The 21,597-nt window shown below is 39.9% G+C and overlaps 1 protein-coding gene and 1 pseudogene across 1 annotated transcript; both read left to right on the top strand.

Moving 5' to 3' along the window:
- Positions 1 to 8,541: 8,541 nt before the first annotated feature.
- LOC125900433 (low choriolytic enzyme-like) lies at positions 8,542 to 15,871 on the top strand. Its single transcript, XM_049595419.1, has 10 exons — positions 8,542 to 8,664; positions 9,144 to 9,174; positions 9,274 to 9,339; positions 9,524 to 9,679; positions 9,862 to 9,979; positions 10,063 to 10,241; positions 13,086 to 13,167; positions 13,522 to 13,646; positions 15,257 to 15,318; positions 15,636 to 15,871. Exons 1-9 carry the CDS (start codon positions 8,602 to 8,604, stop codon positions 15,310 to 15,312), a joined length of 876 nt encoding a protein of 291 aa, XP_049451376.1. The 5' UTR covers positions 8,542 to 8,601; the 3' UTR covers positions 15,313 to 15,318; positions 15,636 to 15,871.
- A 1,087-nt stretch (positions 15,872 to 16,958) lies between these two features.
- LOC125899580 (hatching enzyme 1.2-like) lies at positions 16,959 to 19,656 on the top strand (annotated as a pseudogene).
- Positions 19,657 to 21,597: the final 1,941 nt, after the last annotated feature.

Here is a 21,597-nt window from a genome sequence, read left to right as displayed (position 1 = left end):
ATGAGAATTTTTCACGCCATGGCAGAGTCTGGAAATATCGTAGGGAAAGAACCAGTGTTTGTTCCTTGCAAAGGGAATCATGCAGCATGGAAGATTAACTATCTTTAGAGAGTATGGGAGACAAAAATAATCAAAGCTAGATAAAAAATAATTAAAAAGATAAGCAGGAGGAAGTTGGTAAGGCAAGATATTGTATAAGACAGAAAGGAGGACAAGGCAGTCAGGAAGCATGAGGGATATTGCTTTTGTAAGGTTCAAAAGAAGATTTTTGGCAATGGAAATTAACTGTACTGCTGTAAGAGAAAGACAATTTGAGAAAATCCATATAATTGTAGATGCAGCAAAGAGATTTCTGGATGTTGTGGGGGTTCTGAGGAAGATGTACAGCAGCTTTTGAGAGAGGCTGTCTCAAACACGCAGAAAACAGGAACTTGATAACAGAGTGGGAAATAGATGGGAGGGGATCATCAGAATTATTTTACAAAGATGGTGAAGATTGTTGTTTAATTCCAGTAGATGGGGGTAATGTGACAAATAAAACATATGGCCTGATGATGGTGCTAGATGAGAAGTCTGGGAATCACCATACATAAATGTCTGTATCAAATTTCATGGTAATTCATCCCATAGCTGTTAAGACATTTCACTAAAAATCACAAATGTGTACCCTGCTGGTGGAGCTGGGGATCCTGAGGTGCCAAAGTGCATAAAAAGTGTGAAAATAGAGCTTGTTTATCAATTACTGCATTTAATGCAATAAAATTAATATTTAGATCGCCTACTGCTATTTTTTTTTATAAATCTGTTTAGTGTAAACAGGTCAGCGAAAGGCAGAAATACCAGCAGCATGAGTGAATAAGAACAATACAAATGACTAAATAAATACAATTAAATCAAAGGTTAATAAAGAGGAATGAGTTGAGTGGTGCAAAAACACAACCTGCAAGACTTAGGTGTGCAGGAAAAAGAAACTACAACAAGTAGTCTGAAAGGATTTTGGAGATCCTTTCAATGAGAATCGTAGCTTTTCTAACTGAAGGCATCGCAAGACATCACACATCCATTGGTCATGCGTTGGGGGGAAGCATGTTTCCATTTGAGAAGGATACAGCGTCAGATTCAGATTCAGATTCACTTTATTTGTCATTTCCCTGAGTATTTACATACAAAAAGAAACAAAATACTGTTTCTCATCAGCTACACAGTGCATTAAAAAGACTAGTAATAAATAAGTTAAAAGGACTAAAAAACAAACTGGCTAGTAAAGTGATAAAGGAAATGACACAGCATATAGTAGTGAGCATATTCTCAGCTGGGGGAAGGCCGAATAGGGCAGACAAAGGATTAGGGTCTATTTTTGTGTTAAAAGCCTGATCAATGGTTCCAAATACATCAGACCAAAATTTGTTCAACCTCGGTGTGGTAGATGGTCAGATGGTCAGCTGGGGATTGATTGTATCTGTAACAGGCATTACTCCGGCCTGAAAATTTTAGCCAGCTTAGCATTGATAAAGTGAGCTCTATGGAGCACTCTGCACAGCCTACTGCTATCTTTTGTTCTTTTTGGCAAAAGACAAAAGAAAGACAGACAAGACAAAAAGAAATTGTAATTGGTATTTTGCCCTCCTAAACGGTTCCTAAATCCATCAACACATCCTCTGATTTATGAAATCTTTCTTCTTCGGCCTGTTTATAAATCTAATACTCTACAACTTCTGTATTCACATCATCATTTCACAAGTTCAGCCTCGCCCAGCTGAGACAAGAAATCAGCATGTCAATTTTACGGACGAAAACATGCAATATTGAGACAATTTCCTCTCAAGGTCTTACATCAACAGACATGTCACAAGACAAAGCCACATTACCTCTATTTAGAAATACTTTGGTCATGTTGATGAGATGTTGTTGCAGCAGCCTGGATTACAAAAACTCAAGAGAACTGATGGACTGACCGCAAAAGCCTCCTATGGACAAATGTTGAGAATTAGCATGTATGCTAAAACACTCAAGCAGTGCATCTGGTTTGTCCATTATAATTGCGATGTCCATACCAAATAAAATCTAATTATAATAATAATAAAAGATGACATAAACTAGCCAACAACATAAAACTGAAACAGTTTTATAATTCAAATATTAAAAGGTCCAGTATGCAGGATTTAGGGGAAGATATTGGCAGAAATTAAATATAATATTTTCTTTAGTGTGTAATGATCTGAAAAAAGAACTGTTATGTTTTCGATACCTTTTATATCGTCTACTGAGATCGCCATGTTGCACGGTCATGTTTCTACAGTAGCCCAGAAAGTACAAAGAAAACACTGGCTCTAGATAGGGACATTCGCATTTTGGTGTTGAAAACCATAGTACACAAAGTTCCTCTGCAACAAGCAGCTTTGGAAGTTTTCTTAATATGAAATTGATTTATTCAGTGTTTTTACCATTCTAAGGGTGCTTTCACACCTGTAGTCTGGTTCATCTGGTCCCAACCAGGAAGAAAAATGACAAACTTTTGCATTTTATTTCTAGTTCTAACTCTTCATACTGACCTTTTACAAACAAACCAAGAGGAGTAAACATGAGGTTCTTTCGACTGACAGGTATCTCGTCGATTGTCAAGTTTTGGCATTTGTAATCCTGCATTGTCAGGATCCACGTGGGGGAATCAAACTCCGGTGACTGACAGAAGTTTATGCAGCAGCACTTTAATGCTTCTAAAGTGTTTATGTTCTTTGGTGTCACAAAGAGCTCAGAGAGAAATAACTGATTGTGAGCATTATTAGTAGGCTGTCATCAAACTGCAAATCAATGGCATGCTAGAGACCCACCTTTTCAAGTGGTCTCAGTTTAGTGTCTGGTCCGCAAACAGACCTGGTTTCATTTCAACCAAACCAAACAGGTGAGGTGTGAAAGCACCCTAAATCACATCTGAGAGATCTCTGTGGATAATTCGGCTCCAGATAAAAACCTGCACATCTGGATCTTAAGTTATAAAAGGACAAAAAGGTGAGCACACATTAGCAGGAGCTAGGTGACATGCCAAACAGTGTCAGAGAAACACTGATTTGTAATGTGAAACTGCTGTATTCAGTGTTTTTACTGGCTTAAATCACGGGGTCCATTTGTTTTGGAGAGGAGGAGACCTCTCTGGATAATTCGGCTGCCAGTAAAAACCTCCTCAACAAATTCTATAAAGGAGAAGTTTTAGCACGTTGCAATCTGCAGTCCTCACCGCCTCACACCATTAATTCCCCCTTTATCTTACACACTGTTCTTTAAAAGTGGGTATTTTGTGTGTTTATAATTACTTTTTAAACCCTTTTATATGCATAAGTAAGTAATTTCATCTTCTGTCTGTCATTGATTTTTAATGTAGCTCACAGCTGATGAACATGAATCATGTTTTTAAATGACATGGAGTGTGTGTCAAATGTTTTCAGCTGTTTTTCGCAGGTATCACTAGAATAGCTTACATAGGTGCTGGGAAAGGTTCTTTTCAACATGTAAATATCAACACTCATGTTCTCTGGTGCACCTTAGTACAGTACTGAAGGCTTTTTTCTTTACCCTGGGGACGGTACAGCCATCTGAAGACAGCAGGTATCTGTTCCATCTGCAGTCTTTAACTGGAGTGATGTTACACACTGGCAAACCACAATTACACAGAGCAGCTCCTCTGATTCAATTGGGCCACTGTTGTAGCAGAAGTACTTGCAAATGTGGGCAGAGAGTTACTTAATTGTTTATGTGATCAGATTTGTAAATGTGGATGCAAATCTGTAAATGCAAAAAATCAGAGTTATTGTAGTTTTGTATTTTTCATTTTTATTCTTAGTTTCCAGGGTGGTTTTGCTCATTTATGTTTAGTTTCAATGATTTAACAGTGTTTAGATTTAGTTCAGTTTTTATTAGTTTCAGTATTAGAGTTTTTCTTATTATTATAATGTGGAAGGTATTTGTTAGGAACAAGATTTAAGAAGTTAAGAATAGGTATCATGGTGCAAACACAACACACAGCTGACTCATAGTCATGTAGACATCACAGTCTCAATAAAAAAAAAAACTAAAGACATGTACAGTGTCAGTATACTATCATTTCAGTTCAATTTTTTCTTCTAAAGTCTAGTTTTGCATTTGGTCGGATGCACTTGACTGCACTAAAAGAGACCACATTGTTCTCTTGTGCACACAGAGCAGCAACTAACCAGAGACCTGATCAGAGAAGGCACTGACAGATGCTGATTCAGACAGACAGGATGGACATCTGAAACATGATGCATCACTAATAACATGTTGATTAAAACACCACAGAGTAAATGGTAATCAGCTTGCACTTGTCTGGCAGTCAGCAGCAGCTGAGTTTGTTGCAGGTTTCGGTTATCAATCATACATGTGTTTTTCTCTGCGTGAGAAAGAGGTTGTGTGGTGTGGGCATGTGAAAAGGGTCCATTGCTTTAGTCCTATTTTTGCAAGACTATGCAATACTGTGTATAAACCTAAAACATATTGCAACTGTGCCCACAATTTGGAGAAGTCATATAAACACAAAAAAGGCTTTTGTAACACCATACCATCCTTTCAAATGAAAATCGTCTACATGTCTGAACTATAATATTTTCTGTAAAACATCATGAGACGTGTAACTCATTGTCAATTATTCATCAGCACATAACAGAAACCCTGAAGATATGGGATTTGGGAAGTCTATTATATTACAGGAGTTGTCATTAGCTTTAATTTGATGTTGTTTAACAAACTTATTAACTTTTTTTTTCTCACCACTCACCAAGTTCTCACCTCACTGAAGATCATGTAAAATTAACACATATGAAGCAATACTACAGTGAAGTGATGCATTAAAACATAAATCATTGGGGTCTCTTTCCTCTCCAAGCATAATTCCATTATCAAGAAGTGTTTTGATTTAATGCATTGTGAGTTATTTATCACATTTATTTTATACTAAACTTCTATGGTCTTTCCAGTCCTGCCAGATCCTCCCGTGACCCCATCGCTGCTATTTCTATGGTGTCTTGCCAGACGATTTCAACCCAGAGAGTTTCCTCATAACTTGAGAGGAGAGCAAATGATCCAAACATATCTGTGTGTCTGGCTGAATTTTGAGAAAATGTGTATGAAGTGATGCATAAGACATGTCAGATACATTTTATATAGTGTAGTGTTGCAGCCATTAAAAAAAGCATGGCATCTTATTTCAATGGAAGTTACTTTTTCTTTAAAGGCCCTGACATGCCAAGCCAACGGTCGGCCGTCGACCAAAGTCGGGCCGTCGGTGAGCGTCTGTTTCCCTAGTTTTTGCGGTGTGTCCCGCACCGTCTGCACTTCGGCGTCGGCGGCTTTTCGACTGATTGAACATGTTGAATCGTGGCGGAGCTTGTCGGTGAGAGAGATCACTCCGATTGGCTGTTTTATTTCCCTATCCCTAGTGAGTGAATCTGCCTGTAGTGAAACCGGGGCTAACCTGTGCTTCCTCCTCAGGCTCCACTTCACTCAGCTGCATGACAAATCCGCTGCTTCTTCCCACTTTAACCTGAATAACAAATCGGGGCTAGCTGGGAGCGGCTAGCTGGGAGCGGCTGGTGGAGCGTTAGCCGCAGCATGACTGGAGGGAAGCACGGCCAGTTAGCTTCCACTAGCCTCCGAGCAAGCCCCAGCTCTCCGTTTGAATCCAAACGGAGAGCCGGGGCTAGCTGGGAGCAGCTAGCTGAGCACTGAGCCCTGGTTTGTTATTCAGGTTAAAGTGGGAAGAAGCAGCGGGTTTATTGGGCAGCTGAGTGAAGTGGAGCCTGCGGAGGAAACACCGGGACCGTCTGGATGTAATAGTCTGTGGAAGTGCTGCGGTGCTCGGCTGCACAGATAGGAGACCCCTCAGCTGACAGGATGTACAACTCTCTCACTCCGCTCTCTCTCACGCAGGCGCAGAACGTACGTGCCACTTGGCCATTGGATGTAGTCCGTGTAGTGTGTTCAAATGCAACGGACTCAGGGTGACGTGAGGCGCTGTAGACAACGCAACAGTTGGCTTTCATTGCCACTAGTTCTTTGATGTCGGTTTGGTGTGTCTACACCTTTAAGTTATAAAAACGTGCCTTTTTGCCTTTTATACCCTGAGAACAAGGCCACAGCCAGGGGACCAAATCTGCTGAGGGGACTTGTGTGTCACTGGGTAAATGTCTGGCTAATTACAGTAACTGCATATAACTTAACCCTATGGGCCCTAGGGGTTTTTGGGGTATTTTTACTGCCTTTACTTTTAAGCTCATATCACAGTCATTATAAAGGCTACATACACATGCTATATCTTGTTTTTTTGATGATGGTGGGACATTCTGTCACTTCACAGCTGTCCAAAACATGTGGTTTGTGCTAGGCGGACATGATTGCCAGTATGTTTTCATTATTGCAAGAAATTCCATTGACTCATTCACAAGTCAAAAATGTGTTTTATCTGAAAGAAACATGCAATATTTACATTTAAGATCATAGAAAAATAGTCAACCAAGTGCAATGATGTCCTCCAAGATAATATTTGCCACTTTGTTTGCAGTAAACAAAGTTTGTTGTTGTTTTTCAGCTTCAGTTATATATTGGGGGGACATTTTGAGCTGGGGGGGGCATGTCCCCCTCAATGTATATAGTGACTACGGCCCTGTCACACATGCATAATTAGGCTACAGTTGTCTGGGTGCGCAAAGGTGAAGTGCGCTTGTCTTGTCATACAAAGTTTGACGAGTGTCAACTGGACAATATGGAGATATTTGCATCTTGAAAGCTGGACTACAAATGTGGATAGACAGGGAGAAACACACGCAAGCGTAAGACGTGGTAAGATACGATATTCCTCACTATATGAAGTGACTGATAACAAGATGGATTGACAATCAATCTGTATTTATAGCATGATGGGATGACAGCACAATGATGTGTGTGGTATCACTGGAAAGCTGTAGTCCTGTACTTTCATGTGAAATGTGTGGCATTTCTGTGCGAGCCTGCATTCGCGAGTAATCCATCCAAGAGTAATGTGTGTGCAAAGCTGCATGAAAGCTCTGTTATTCATGACTTTAGTGTAACTTTATCATTTTTTTTCACTGTGAAAACATTGGACTACCGACAAGTTGGTCTTGTCAGAAAGCTACGATTCCGCTGTTTCATGTGATGTGTGTGGCTTCTTGCTATGACACACAGTCACGGAGAAAATCAGTAGAGAAGAGCAGGTGTGAATTTGGACGCACTATGCGTCGTTTGGGCCCACAGTATTAACTATGATAACTAATATTGCCCAGATATCCAAAATGACCTGGCCCAGCATCAGCCAAAACTCATCACGCCAGTTGAAAGAAGTCAGGTTGCAACTGATTGCCCAACTCGGCTGAGACCTGGGATGAATGATGCCCCAGAATTGGACCAAATAAACTGTCCCAGCTTCAGCTACCAACACTGCCAACACAAATAGGTTGGGCAGCATCCGGTTGCCCGACTCAGCTGAGACTCAGGTCAATGAAGCCCCAGAATGGGACAAAATATAATGTCCCAATTCTGGCTGCCGACACTGCGATCACTTGGCCATCATCAAAAATGACCTGGCCCAGTATCAGCGCCAGAGGAAATAAGTTGGGCCGCCTAAAGTTGCCCGACTCGACTGCGACTCAGGATGAATGATGCCCCAGAATTGGACCAAATAACTGTCCCAATTCCAGCTGTCAACACTGCCATAACTGGGCTGTTATAAAAATGACCCTGCCCATCATCAGTCCAAACTCGATACGCTGGAAGAGAAGAAGTAGAAGTAATTTGGGCCAGGTGCAGTTGCCTGACTTGGCTGAGACTCAGGATGAATGATGCCCCAGAATCAAACCAAATAAACTGTCCTGATTTTGGCTGCCAACACTGCTGTTACTGGGCTACTATAAAAATGACCTGGCCCAGCATCCGCCAAAACTTGATATGCTGGAAGAAGTAAGTTGGGCCGCGTGCAGTTGCCTGACTTGGCTGAGACTCAGGATGAATGATGTCTCAGGATCGAACCAAATCAACTGGCCTGATTTCGGCTGCTGACACTACCATCACTGGTTACTGATGGTTAATTGATTAGCACTTGCAACTTGTACCGTTATCACCAAAAACGTTTGTTTTCGACGCAATGACTGTGACTTTGTGGCAAAATACTATTTATTTCCACAAATACAGCTCCAGTGCAAAATGGCATATTTGAATACCAATATATTATAGAAATACTGCATTGCTTGAGAATACTAAATTAAGGTATGAGTTTCATGTTGGAGTCTAAAATGAGGTAAGTGTTTTCACTTATTAATTGACTGACTGCTAAAATGTGTAATCTGCTCCTGCCTGGGCACAAACTGTAGAATAAAAAAAAAAAACAAAGCCCACATCTTGCGCAAACCACAGTGCATTTTAAGTAATAACTGCCACTTCTAGTGTAGATTAATTTGCCAACGAGTCTTTGGTAAGCAGTATGCCATATTAGGATGAAAGTAAGTTGGCATTCTCACCTATATAAGTTGGAACACCTCTCACTTTGTCTCAGTCTGCTGCCACCGTCCAGTAACAGCCATGACCCTCCAGGCTGCTGTGCTCAGTGTCCTCTTTTGCTTTGTGCACAGTTTTACTATACCGGTAAGCATCTGCACACACTTTACATTAATACGAACAGACAGAGACTTACTTTTTTAATGATTACATGAATACTTGCAGTTTTCTGTATAGCCCAAAATTCAGTTTTTCTTCAATGACATACAATGATCTTGATATTGACTGACTGCTCACAAAAAAGGGGGGCTTTTGTATTTAATTGTTGGGAGACTGACATGGAAACTGTTTCTTAACAGAGATAATTTGGTTAATTGCAAAAAGCAAAATTTGATGCTGGCATTTTGCTCTCTGCCTCAAAAGATGTATTTTTGAATTTTGAAAACAGAAATATTCATTTTTCAAAGTTTGCTTTCCCTTGTATGCTGTCTCTACAGGACCAAATACAGTAGTCGTAAACTGAAATCAAATTTCTGATGGAACTTCACTCTGTCTGAATAGAAGCAAATTTTCACATTTTTAATTCAACCATATTTTTACAACTTTTACTTTGTGTCTTATTACAGGGTTTTTTTGAAAAGAGTGAGGAGTACTCTGGTGAGACATGGTTGCTTTTCAGACTGTAAGATTCTGTAAATATATAGTCGTACATCATGTGACTGATACATAAATACATGAACTTTTTCTATTCCACAGGCAACAACATTGATGATGATGAATTCAGTGTCTTTTCCCTGATAGAGAAGGCCAATGTTGATGTTGGTATGTTCATCTCCACTGCAACTGCTTTATTCAGTCCCTCTGGTGAAATTATCATTCAGCGCAAATGTACTGTATTGATAATCTAAACTTAAATACAGAAGAAAATAATTCATTAAAACATTAGAAATAATACATAAAGCTGGCGTTACAGTTCAACTGTCTTGATCATCATGTCATTTTCCAGGAAAGAACATTGATGAACCTCTGGTGTTAGGAGACATAGCAGTGCCAGACGGTTTCCAGAACGCTGATCCCTGCACAGCACCAGCACGAGGCTGCCTGTGGCCTAAAGCCACCGATGGCAATGTCTACGTACCCTACCGTATCTCCAACCAATTCTGTAAGTACTGAAGTCTGGGCTTTCATTTTGTTTTTTATTTGTGTTAGCAGTGCTAATTGACTGGTAGGAGCAGTAAATAGTTGCCTAGTTGCAGAAGGTGTCATAGTCGTAGCAATAGCAGTAGCAGTTGCAGATCTAGTGGTAGGAGTATGATAATAAATGTTTTTGTTTTTACTGTCAAGCCCGAAGAGAGACACGTGCCATCATCCAAGGCCTGCGGTCATTTGCTGAGTCCACCTGCATCCGCTTCACTCCCTTGGACAGACAGGAGGACTTCCTGGATATTCAGTCACGCTCAGGGTACGGACCACACAATGTACATCCCACAAGAGCATGCATGAATACACTCAAGAGTCAAAGTGTTATTTACTTCTCTCTTTCAGGTGTTATTCATATGTTGGGCGTCGTGGTAGAGGCCAGGTAGTGTCTCTGATGCGCCAGGGCTGTATTTTCCTGGGGATCATCCAACATGAGTTGCTCCATGCCCTGGGCTTCAACCATGAGCAGACCCGGTCCGACAGAGACGATCATGTTCGCATCATATGGGAAAATATCATTCGTGGTTGGTCCAGTTACAGACTTTCATTATGTAGAATACAGGGGAAACCTTTGTAATGCTTTTACAGAAGATATAAACAACCAAAATGGGGTCTTCCACTTAAAGGAATGATTCATCTGCAAAATGACCATCTGAATATCAATGACTTACGGCGTTATCTCGAATTTCGTTTAGGAAACTTTTTGAGTGCCTGCACAGTTAAAGGAGAGTTCACCTGAGGCAAACACTCTTGATGAGTTGGGGTCATTGGGGTCCACATTTAATATCAGCAAAATTATATCAAAACATCAGTTTACAAACTCTCACACAATTCGTGCAGTATACTGTATTTATCCAGTCTTACATTCAGTAGTTTCCAAACACATACATTTTTGGTAAAACACTACTGTATAAAACTCGTCAGAACAAAGAGTCTCGTGTTTAAACTACGCTCAAGTGAACCTCATACACACATGCATGCTCAGGTACGATCGGGGTGCCCTACTCGAAGGTGAAAGTGTTTTATAGTGTAATGTCTAAGACTAAGAATTTTCCTAGTCGACCAATAGTCGTCATTTAGAGCCATTAGTCGACTAGGTGGCTGCATGTTTACGATATTAAATTCTGTAAATCATTAAATGATATATATATTTTGGTGGTTTGAGTTGAAGGTGTGAGAAAGAATAGTATCAGTAACATTGTTAACACTGTGCTACATTACAGAGAAATACAAAACCGTACTAATGAACTTTCATTAACATAGGCCTATATTTTATCTACAAGTGCACGTCACACACTGAGCGAGCCACCTGTTAATGACGCTGTTGGCAAAGCAGTAATGATTGTGCTAAGTGGCTAATGGGCATGTAGCTACTTACATGTTTCAGATGGCATGTCATGTTTGTAGTCGACGAATGAAGATGGGTTTGGCTCTGGGTAGTTCTGCACTAAAATGATCAACTTTTCCGTATTCATCAGACTGAATATTTACAGAAGAAGTGAAAGATATCTGTCGGCTGTGATTGCTTAATTTACCACATGGTCCAGTCATATAGGTTTTGATTTATTTTGACAAGGTGCAGCTACTGATAGAGTTTCACTTTTCAATCAATCAATCAATTTTATTTATAAAGCCCAATATCACAAATCACAATTTGCCTCACAGGGCTTTACAGCATACGACATCCCTCTGTCCTTAGGACCCTCACAGCGGATAAGGAAAAACTCCCCAAAAAACCCTTTAACGGGGAAAAAAAACAGTAGAAACCTCAGGAAGAGCAACTGAGGAGGGATCCCTCTTCCAGGACGGACAGACGTGCAATAGATGTCGTACAGAACAGATCAGCATAATAAATTAACAGTAATCCATATGACACAATGAGACAGAGAGAGAGAGAGAGAGAGAGAGAGAGAGAGAGAGAGAGAGATGCAGGTAATGACAGTAGCTTACAACAACATTATTGAAAGTAATAATATTATAGTTATAGTTCTGGCTACTGCGGTACAATATGTTGAAAGTATGTATTAATATCTGGCAGTATACATGTGTGACAATAGTCATATGTGTATAATAACAGTAGAAGTATGACTAATGACTAATGATGGCAGCAGCAGCAGCAGGAGGTATCTGGCAGGACCACGGCAGCAGCACAACCACACACGTCATGCTGTCCAGGCACCGCTGCAATAAGAGTTAACCTGAGAGACAGTGGAGCACAAAGGCTCCGGAGAAGAAGTCGAGTTAGTGACATCCAGAATGGCCGAGTTAGCAAGATGCAGTAATAGGATACGAGAGAGAGAGAGAGAGAGAGAGAGAGAGAGAGAGAAGGAGAGAGGGTGCCCGGTGTATTATAGGGGGGTCCTCTGGCAGACTAGGCCTAAGTCAGCCTAACTAGGGGCTGGTACAGGGCAAGCCTGAGCCAGCCCTAACTATAAGCTTTATCAAAGAGGAAAGTCTTAAGTCTAGTTTTAAATGTGGAGACGGTGTCTGCCTCCCGGACCGTAACAGGAAGATGATTCCACAGGAGAGGAGCCTGATAGCTGAAGGCTCTGGCTCCTGATCTACTTTTGGAGACTTTAGGGACCACGAGTAACCCTGCGTTCTCAGAGCGCAGTGTTCTGGTGGGATAATATGGCACTATGAGCTCTCTAAGATATGATGGAGCTTGACCATTTAGAGCTTTATAAGTTAACAGTAGGATTTTAAATTCAATTCTGGATTTTACAGGGAGCCAGTGCAGAGAACAGAAATATGACAGAACAGGAGAAACAGAACAGGAGAAATATGATCACGTTTCTTAGTTACTGTTAGTACACGTGCTGCTGCATTCTGAATTAGCTGGAGAGTTTTTAAGGACTTACTAGAGCTACCTGATAATAGAGAGTTACAGTAATCCAGCCTTGAGGTAACAAAAGCGTGGACCAATTTTTTTTTCTCTGACTAAGCAACTAATGAAATCTTGCAGACTAATAAGCTATTATGGTCGACTAACGTTTGGTAACTATTAAGGTGCAGCCCTACATGCAAAAAAAGAAATGTTTTCTTCACAAATTCAAAGTAACACGCAATGAACAACTGGTATACAAATCATCATTTTTTGGGTGAAGTATTCTTTAAATACAACTGACCTCAAGTAAAAACTGTTTAGTATAGAAACAGATAAAAAATAAAAATATGATTTGACTTTACCAGATCATTTTAGGAGGTATACAGTAGCTATGGGTGTGAATTAGACTGAGCAACCGTATGTGCAGAAACAGCGTAGTTTTGCACAGATATAACTATTCACTGAACTTTTCAGGTATTTTGACTGTCGAACTGTGATAAAACAGAGACAACATTTGATTGAGCTGTGTGATCCCCTGCAGGGCTTGAATACAATTTTGAGAAGTTCGAGACAAGGAACCTTGGCACTCCCTACGACTACAACTCTGTCATGCACTATCCAAGGTAGTGTCTCAGTTCACTCACTGAACTTAATAATAACATACCATGTTACTGTGCATTTATGACATGACATCTAGGCATTTTTACAGGTTGGCTTCAGATTATTTCCTTCTGCCCTAAAACAATAATGTGGACCTGTGCCTAGACAATGGTTTACCTGTAACAGCTTAATAAAGTGTTACATATCAGATTAAATGTTTTCAGACTGTCGTTGAGTTCCTCTGCCCCCAAGTGGCCAAAGACTCTAAAATGCAGCTTTAAGCTTGCAGGCTGTCCATATTTCAGCTGTCAGTGGTCACTCTACAGTACAGGTGTACAGTTTAAACTTCTCATCACTGCTGTGTATATGCACCATAGGTATGCTTTCTCCAGTAACAGACAGCCAACCATCGTTCCCATTCCCGATGAAAATGTGTCCATTGGTAGGGCCACCCAGATGAATCCTACTGACATCCTTCGGGTGAACCGCCTTTATAACTGCAGTAAGTACCTTTTTAAGAACACATTCTCACCTGTCCATCTCCCTATGTACCTGCCCACCCCCTACTAGCAGTACTCTCTCATACCTACTGACAAAAGTGACATTATAAAGGTCTTTGCACACCAAAACTGTATTTTTCTTACGTCACACATTTAAAAATCTTACAATGTGTCAGTCATGTTTACACACTGACTCTGAAACTTTTGTCCGTCATTAAAGTATTCAGAACAGGCTGGATTTCCTCATTTACTTGCATCCCTCAAAACAGTTGTTTGACCAAAAAGCAGTGAAGAAAATGTGGCGTAACGTATGAGACATACATCCACAACAAGAGAAAAGAACAGGGTAGAAGTGGACAGGGAGCCAGGAAGCAATACCTTTCTTGAAATCTTCCTCAACAAAGAGAAGTTACATTTGGCCATCCAGAAATGCACAACAGCAAAGATGATGCTTGTAGCAGAGTGCAATTTAATGGCCGCACAGTATCATTTCATAACACTGGTAACCGCAGTGCCAAATGCAAGACACCGCCAGAGACCGGCGACAGCCAGGGAGGTACCTCAAGAGGAGAGGCGCAGGGAGCAAACGAGTGTTTAAATTTTGCCTCGTACTGCAAATTACAACAAACAAAATAGAACAACACAACGCATCAAGGTTTCTGTGTATAATGGTTTTTACTGGATGATAGATCTTTAAAAAGCCTTGTTTCCACACAGTTTTGTTTAATATTTGCATTTCCATATCGACTGAATCACAATGTGTGTCTAAATAACTTCTGGATAGAAAACCCTTGTGTAACATACATTAAAATCAAACGGCCCCGTGCAAACGCTGCCTCAATTAGTTTCCCTTTAGCCACCTACAAAAAGGCTCGCAAAAAATCCATATCAGTTGCGGTGTACACTTTATTTAGAATATTTTCACTGCTTTACCTTGCTGTCAGACAGCCTTTTCCAACTGAGAATTGAAGCCGTTATATCAAAGCCACCAGACTCCACTGACAAAAGTGTAATTTTACTAAGCAGAACAGTGAGTTGCTGGTCTACTGCGGCTTCGATTGGTTAGTGTGTAAGGTAAAGCAGAGAAAATATTTAAATATAGTGTACACTTACACTGATATTGATTGTTTTGGGTGGGTCTTTATAGGTAGTTTAAATATGTTCTGCTGTGGCCTCCTCCATGGCAGTACATTGCTTAGCTTATTTCTAGGTGAAATAATCTAAAGTATTTAAACAGAATGTTTCTAAGTATAAATAGAGCTGAGTTGCATTCATTAGTTTGCTAACTTGTTTATATGCTAGTTTCCTGTGGCACTGTGTGCACAGTCTGTCTGGAATCTGCTGCAGAAGTTACATTTTTTAAGTAAATAGTTCAAGTAAATTTTGGTCTGAGGAAATAAAAAATGTAAGCAGGCGTTTTGCAAACACAAATAAGATCATGGAGGTACCAAGGGAATGAACAGACTTGGAGTTGACTCACATACGTACACAGAGCTATTTGGAAACAAGGTGTTAAGTCAAATACTACATATGTTCATGTACATTGTAGTTGCACCATAAAAAAAATCAAGCAGCATTTACAGATTTTGCCGTCTTTTTTAATTCATGTCAGATACCACCGCTTCCGGACGCCGCCTGAAACCCATGAAAAGAAACCATTTCTTCTAAATCAAAGTAAGTGGGTTGTGGGTTTGGCTGTTTTTCAGAACTTGCTATGCACACACTATCATCAATGTGATGTAATGTTTTAGCTGAACCTAACTGTACATTCTGTCTCTCAGCTTAAATGTACTGATTCATTCTTTTAATCATACATGTTGTTGTATTTCTGGCATGTTGCTGAATCAAGATAATGACAGATCCAGACAGGAAACACAGTCAACACACCTGTTACTCTAAAACTTTAAATGTGTCACTGCTTGTGCACGCCCATCTGTGTGGTGTCATATTCATTCAATATTTTTCTGACAAATTCCCTCTTTTTCCAACAGGAAATCAAGAGGAAATGAGGCAGATTGACGCAGCTTTTCATCAACAAGCAAAACCAAAAATGCATCTTGCGCTTAATGAATATCATTTAATTCATAATTTGACTGAATGAGCTCTTGCGCCATCCTAAGTAATGACTAATGAAAAGTGTCCAATGACATCACACATACATGAATAACTGCTTATGAGCTTTCCTGAATATTAATAAAGAATAAAAATGCATATCAGCAAATCTTAACCTGAGCCTGTGTCTGTTTGTGACATATTTTGACCTGAAAAGAAATAAGAAAGTGTCGTTCCAGTGTAACCATGACAAAAGATTTTTATCTTTTATATAGCAGCAGAACTCAATATTCACATTTTCAGTGATTCTGGCCTTCATGAACAGAGCCCAGTGAAGCTGCTTCATAAACACATACAGGTGTTAAAACGTAGCACATACTGTAGTTGATAAGCCTGTTTATGGCCTTGGTCTGAATGCCAGACTCAGCACGTACACACATGTCCACTCTTAAACACCCCAGTAGGAACAAGTCACCTTTTAATTCTACAAAGATGTAAGGTGGACAAAATAAATACAACTCTGTAATAAGTTACTATCCCATATCCCATGTCATTCAAACATTCGGCCATTTGTTGTCATTTTGTAATTGCGAAGTGTTCCTTTTATTTCATCCATCCTTATTTAGTACATGAGGTGGACAAAATGACAGAAGGTGTGTTTCATTACACTGCACAGGTGCTGCTTTTGTTGTTGACACCTCTGCATGTGTGAGGTGTCATATGCTAACCTCGTCTTTATAATCAAAACTCATAAATATGGTTTCATTTCTAATTTACTAAAATAGCAGAGGTCAACTGACACTCATCACACTTTTTAGCAACCCAGTGTTAAATGAATACAGGCCATGAAACAGTGACATTTTCACATTAATTCATATGTTTCTGTCCCTGTATAGTGGTAAAGGCATCAAGTATCTTTTTTCCCACCCACAGTGGTATTGAGATGTTTCTATCTATACACGCGTTCAAACCATATGTGACTGATAAGTCTGTGAGTTTAGCTGATTCTGGGCTTTCTTAGTACCCAGATAATCCATATTTGGGCTCGCTGATGCAGTTGAACGTATATAAAAACCTGGAGTGAAACCTCGGCTGCACAAGTCCACACAGAGGATCCAAGGTGAGTTCAGCTGCAGATGTCTGCAGCACAGTGTGATGGAGAAGTGTGCACGCTCTTTCAGCTGTCTTTTTTGGGGGGTTCAAACACTGTGTTTCCTCTGAGTGGAAGCTGATTCATGTCTGTGTCCTGCAGATCTGCTGGTATGGCTCGCATGTCTGTTTTCAGGTTCTCAGCTCTGGCTGTGCTGCTGCTGTCTGCCTGCTGTTGGGCTGACAATGAGGTAGGATCATAGTGGAAGAGAAACAGTTGCCAGTGGAGGCAGAATGATTACTGGACATTCGTCATGTTGCATCATGTGGCACTTCCAGATGTTATAAAATACCTGTTAAGCCTCAACTGCCACAGTCACAAACAGGAAACGACTCCTGTCTCACATATGAAGCTGCTCAACTTCTTCACATTTACATTAATTTTTTATTTTAATTAAGTTTTTATGCTTTATTTTAGCAGTATTTTGATAATGAACATGTGTCTTGTAACTCCCTTATATAACAGTTTGAATATGAACGTCCCACTTTGAGACACAGTATTTGGCTAACTGGCCAGAAAGTTCTTGTGTTAACTTTTAGCTGTAATTTCAACTCATGTTTTTCTACCTGTTTCTGATATGTTTGTTTTCCCTCCTCCAATCCCACGCTGAACCTGCAGGCAGGTATGTAATGTATTCTAACAGTCAGACCTGATGTACTGACGTGCACAGTATTGTAACAAGTTTATTTTCACACAAAGTGAAATTGTGTCGATGTCACTGTGCAGAGGAGATTGCAGAGGAGGACTTAGGGATCTGTCTGTCTCTGAACTTCTGGAGAGAGCCAACAGTAATCTGCGTGAGTGTGAGCTGCTGCAGTCACCATGTCTCCCATGAAAACTGCTGATATGTCACTATTGTCTCTTCTATTAGTAGCAGTTCAGCTGGTTTCTGAGTTGCTGTGTGATGTGTTTCAGTCCGTTCCGATGATGGTCCCATCCTGACTGAGGGAGACATCGTCATCGACAGCGAGACCGAGAGAAACGCCGACCCCTGCACCAGCCGTGGCTGCAAGTGGGGCAAATACACTGACGGAAAGGTCTACATTCCTTATTACATCGCCAGTCACTTCTGTAAGTGTCACACAGAGGTCCAAATATGCTCTGTCCATATACAGTAGCTTCATTTTTAATGCAGCCGGTTGTAGCAGCAAAAGGTTCGAGTGAGAGTGACCAGAGAGCTAACTGTTCATACACCAGAATCTAACAGACAGGGGCCTGTTTGATGCTCACTGATGATAATAAACTCATTAATAGCAGCAGTCAGGTCCCCTGAGTCACAACATGAATGACTAAAGCAGAAACAGATGTAAGACAAAAACAACAGTCAGCAAAAGGTCAAATCCAACACAGTCAGGATTCACTCAATCAATTAATTACAAACCACTGAGTCAGTCAAGACGCTTTCACTCATCAGTCATTTGCAACAACACAAGTTACAGAAGCTGTCAGAAACTCCTCTAACATCAGTTTTCCTTGTGCCGCGTGTTGGTAAAAAGCTAACTGTTGTGTGGTGTGGTCCTGCCAGCCTCCCGTGAGAAGGCCATCATCACCCGTGGACTGGAGTCCTTCTCTTCCTTCTCCTGCATCCGCTTCAGGCCCAGCAGGAGCAGCGACGCGACTGGCTGAGCATCGAGTCCAAGGACGGGTAAGAGAGATGTTACACAGTGAGTTTGAGTCGGAAGCTTTTCTCAGACTTCTGTGTTCTTCAACTCGTCTCTGATCCTGTCCAGCTGCTACTCCTACGTCGGCCGTCGTGGTGGTAAGCAGGTGGTGTCTCTGGCCCGTCGTGGATGCCTCTACCATGGAACCGTCCAGCACGAGCTGCTCCACGCTCTGGGCTTCAACCACGAACAGACCCGCAGTGACAGGGACAACCACATCAAAGTCCTGCTGCAGAACGTTCAGTCTGGTAATGGAGCTGTCTATTATTCAGAGTGGAGTGTTAGAGAGGAGACCCAGGAAACTGTAGACGAGTTTAATATTTAATGAATAAACCTTATGAACAAAAACACTGAACATACAACCTTACGGACAGACAAGATTGTATCAGACAAAACAGAAGCTCATTGTGTGACTGCAGTTTTCCAAATATAAAACCATTAGATGTAGACTGGATTTTCTCCAGCAGCTGGACTCTTTTATGTCCAGAGTCAAAGTGAATTCAAAGCAAACAAATGTCACTTTAAACTAATGCTATTCTTGTTTTTGTTTTTAGGAATGGAGCACAACTTCAGGAAGATCGCCACCCTGAACCAGGGCACTCCCTACGATTACAACTCTGTCATGCAGTACCACAAGTGAGAACAACTGGCTTCACTTCAGCCCTGCTCTGTGTCGTCATACGTGTGTGTGTTGTGCGTGCAGGAAGTGCTGAGGTTCAGCCTAACTGCTGTGTGTCCTCTTGCAGGTACGCCTTCTCCAAGAACAACCAGCCCACCATGCTCCCCATCCCTAACAACAACGTGTCCTTTGGTAACGCTAAGGAGATGAGTCGCAACGACATCGCCAGGCTCAACACGCTCTACGGCTGCTGTGAGTGTCCACATGAGCATATTATGAATATATACACACACACATGCTGCCTGTTACACTCAGTGTGACCTAACCCACCTGTGTGCTGATCACTGTTACAGAGGAAGCCCGTTCAGATGTGCTGACAGACAGATCAGAGGGAAGACTGAACAACAGAAGCTGCGGACTTCAACTCATCAGCACACCAGTCATGATCAAACTATAAAGTTACTCTGAGTGAAAAACATCGCTGTATTTTCATTCTTTATCACATCATTGCTTCTTTTCTTAAAGGTTAACTTAGAATATTCATGCAGTCATTTATTTATTCAGAGTAAGCAGCTGTTTGCTCACCTGCTGTGATGTCAAGTGTAATGATGACATTATAATGTCCCAGAGTTATAGAGTTAATATTAAAAAGAACGCAGAAGAGCTTAAATTTAGATGTTCTACAGTGTGTTCTTTTTAATCACAGCCATAATAATCCATCAAACTGAAGTGAATAATTCAAAGGGACGTGTTTTTCTTAGGAAAATGCAAACAGGAGAACATGGGCAGAGAAGGAACTGTAAATCAACTGTTAAAGAGATCATCAATCAATATAATAGCGTGTTAGACAGAGGTCTTAAAATGATGATAATACACATCTCCTAAATGAAATTAACTCACTGAAGAGATTCTCTCTTATTGTCCCAGGCCTCACAGTCAAAAAATAAAATATATTCTGTAAAGAAAAATTGTAACACACAGAAAATACTTTAGTAAACAGTGTCCTTTAAACACATTGTTCCTCTAGACTTTGAATTTCAAAAACAGTTGATGAAATACATTTTGAGATGATACTAGGATATTATCTGTGCAACACATACATATTAGTAAACATATTTAAAGTAAAGACTGAGTATTCTGTAATAATGAGGAGGAATATTTGGTGCAGTTTCTTTAAATGTTCCCACTCTGCCATCTTCTGGAGAGACGTCTCTACTTAGCTTCACTGTTGTCTTTGAACAAATAGAAATGTTTTTGCAGAATGACAGTGGAAACTCTTTACTGGACGATTCAAGCAAACTTCTCAGAAAGTTACACATTCACATATTAAGAATAATGAACTCCGAGCTAAATATAAAATTTGTTTTTGTACCTTTAGATGGTTCTAAAAGAATCCCAAAAGTCCCTAATTTTAGTCAAAGTACCATGGAATGATGTCTTGTTTTATCCCCTGACCTACTGTTTCCTTGTTAACTACCTTAATGAAACTCAGAACTATTAGAATTATTTTTAATTCCTTTGCATTTACTACAGGGTCGTAATTTAGAGTAAAGCAGAAGTGGGGCAAGAGCAATGGAGCATTGAAATAAAAGAAGGGTTGCTGTAATAAATTAAGATAAAAAATAAATAAATAAATCATAGTTATTTTACAGTTATATCGGTGTACAGTTTTTTGTGATATTTAAAGGGAAAGTCAACAAAGTACATGATAACATTATAAAATATTGACAAATTCCTCAAACTTTTACAATGTCAATGTCTTGTATTTAAGCTCTCAGCAAATTGGTGCGTTTTCTTTTAAAAACAAAGAGCAACTTGATAAGAAATGTCCCACAAACTGCAAGAAAATAAATAAGTAAACATATAAAATATAGAAATATAATATAAAAATGAAAAAAGCTAGGGAAAAAATATGTGTAGAATTATTATTACATAATTAAAATCATTATACAGAATTTTTGTAATTTTTAAGCACCTTTGTTTGTTTTCAACTTTTTTTTCTTTTTTTTTAGTAATTTTCTTGTTTTTAAATTTTTCTTTTTACTAATTTCTGGCAATTTTTTGGTTCATTTCTTTTGTTGCTCATTGCATCCTTCCCGATGCTTTTTTTTTTTTGAGAGAAATCAAACCAATTTGCTCAGGTTTCAAAGGGTTAAATATTGAGAAACCATCAATGTCTTGTAGTCAGTGTCTGAAAGGTTACTTTTGAAATGTAACGGGCTACAGATTACTAGTTACCCTGATGAAATGTAATAAGTAATGCAACTATTTTAATTACTTAAAGTAATAAAGATGATTACTTTTGGATTTCTTTTCTAACAAATGATTTAAACCGGGCAATGAAGCTGAAAAATGTCCAGTCAAATGCCTGGCAAGAAGATGCAAAGCAACAGAATGTGTAAATTTTGAATGAATGAATGACTTTATTTTGAGCAAAACAAAAATAAAAACAAACAAAACATCAACATACA

Source organism: Epinephelus fuscoguttatus, linkage group LG2, assembly GCF_011397635.1.
Source record: "Epinephelus fuscoguttatus linkage group LG2, E.fuscoguttatus.final_Chr_v1".
NCBI lineage: Eukaryota > Metazoa > Chordata > Actinopteri > Perciformes > Serranidae > Epinephelus > Epinephelus fuscoguttatus.
Note: the sequence above shows the minus strand (reverse complement) of the source record. Positions and strands in the feature narration are given on the sequence as shown.

Bases quoted from the DNA above. Each gene is read 5' to 3' on its own strand.
- LOC125900433 (XM_049595419.1), top strand. From the start codon at position 8,602: ATGACCCTCCAGGCTGCTGTGCTCAGTGTCCTCTTTTGCTTTGTGCAC. The intron at 9,175-9,273 runs GTGAGACATGGT...TCTATTCCACAG, and splicing joins AAAGAGTGAGGAGTACTCTG to GCAACAACATTGATGATGAT. The intron at 13,647-15,256 runs GTAAGTACCTTT...AATTCATGTCAG, and splicing joins GAACCGCCTTTATAACTGCA to ATACCACCGCTTCCGGACGC.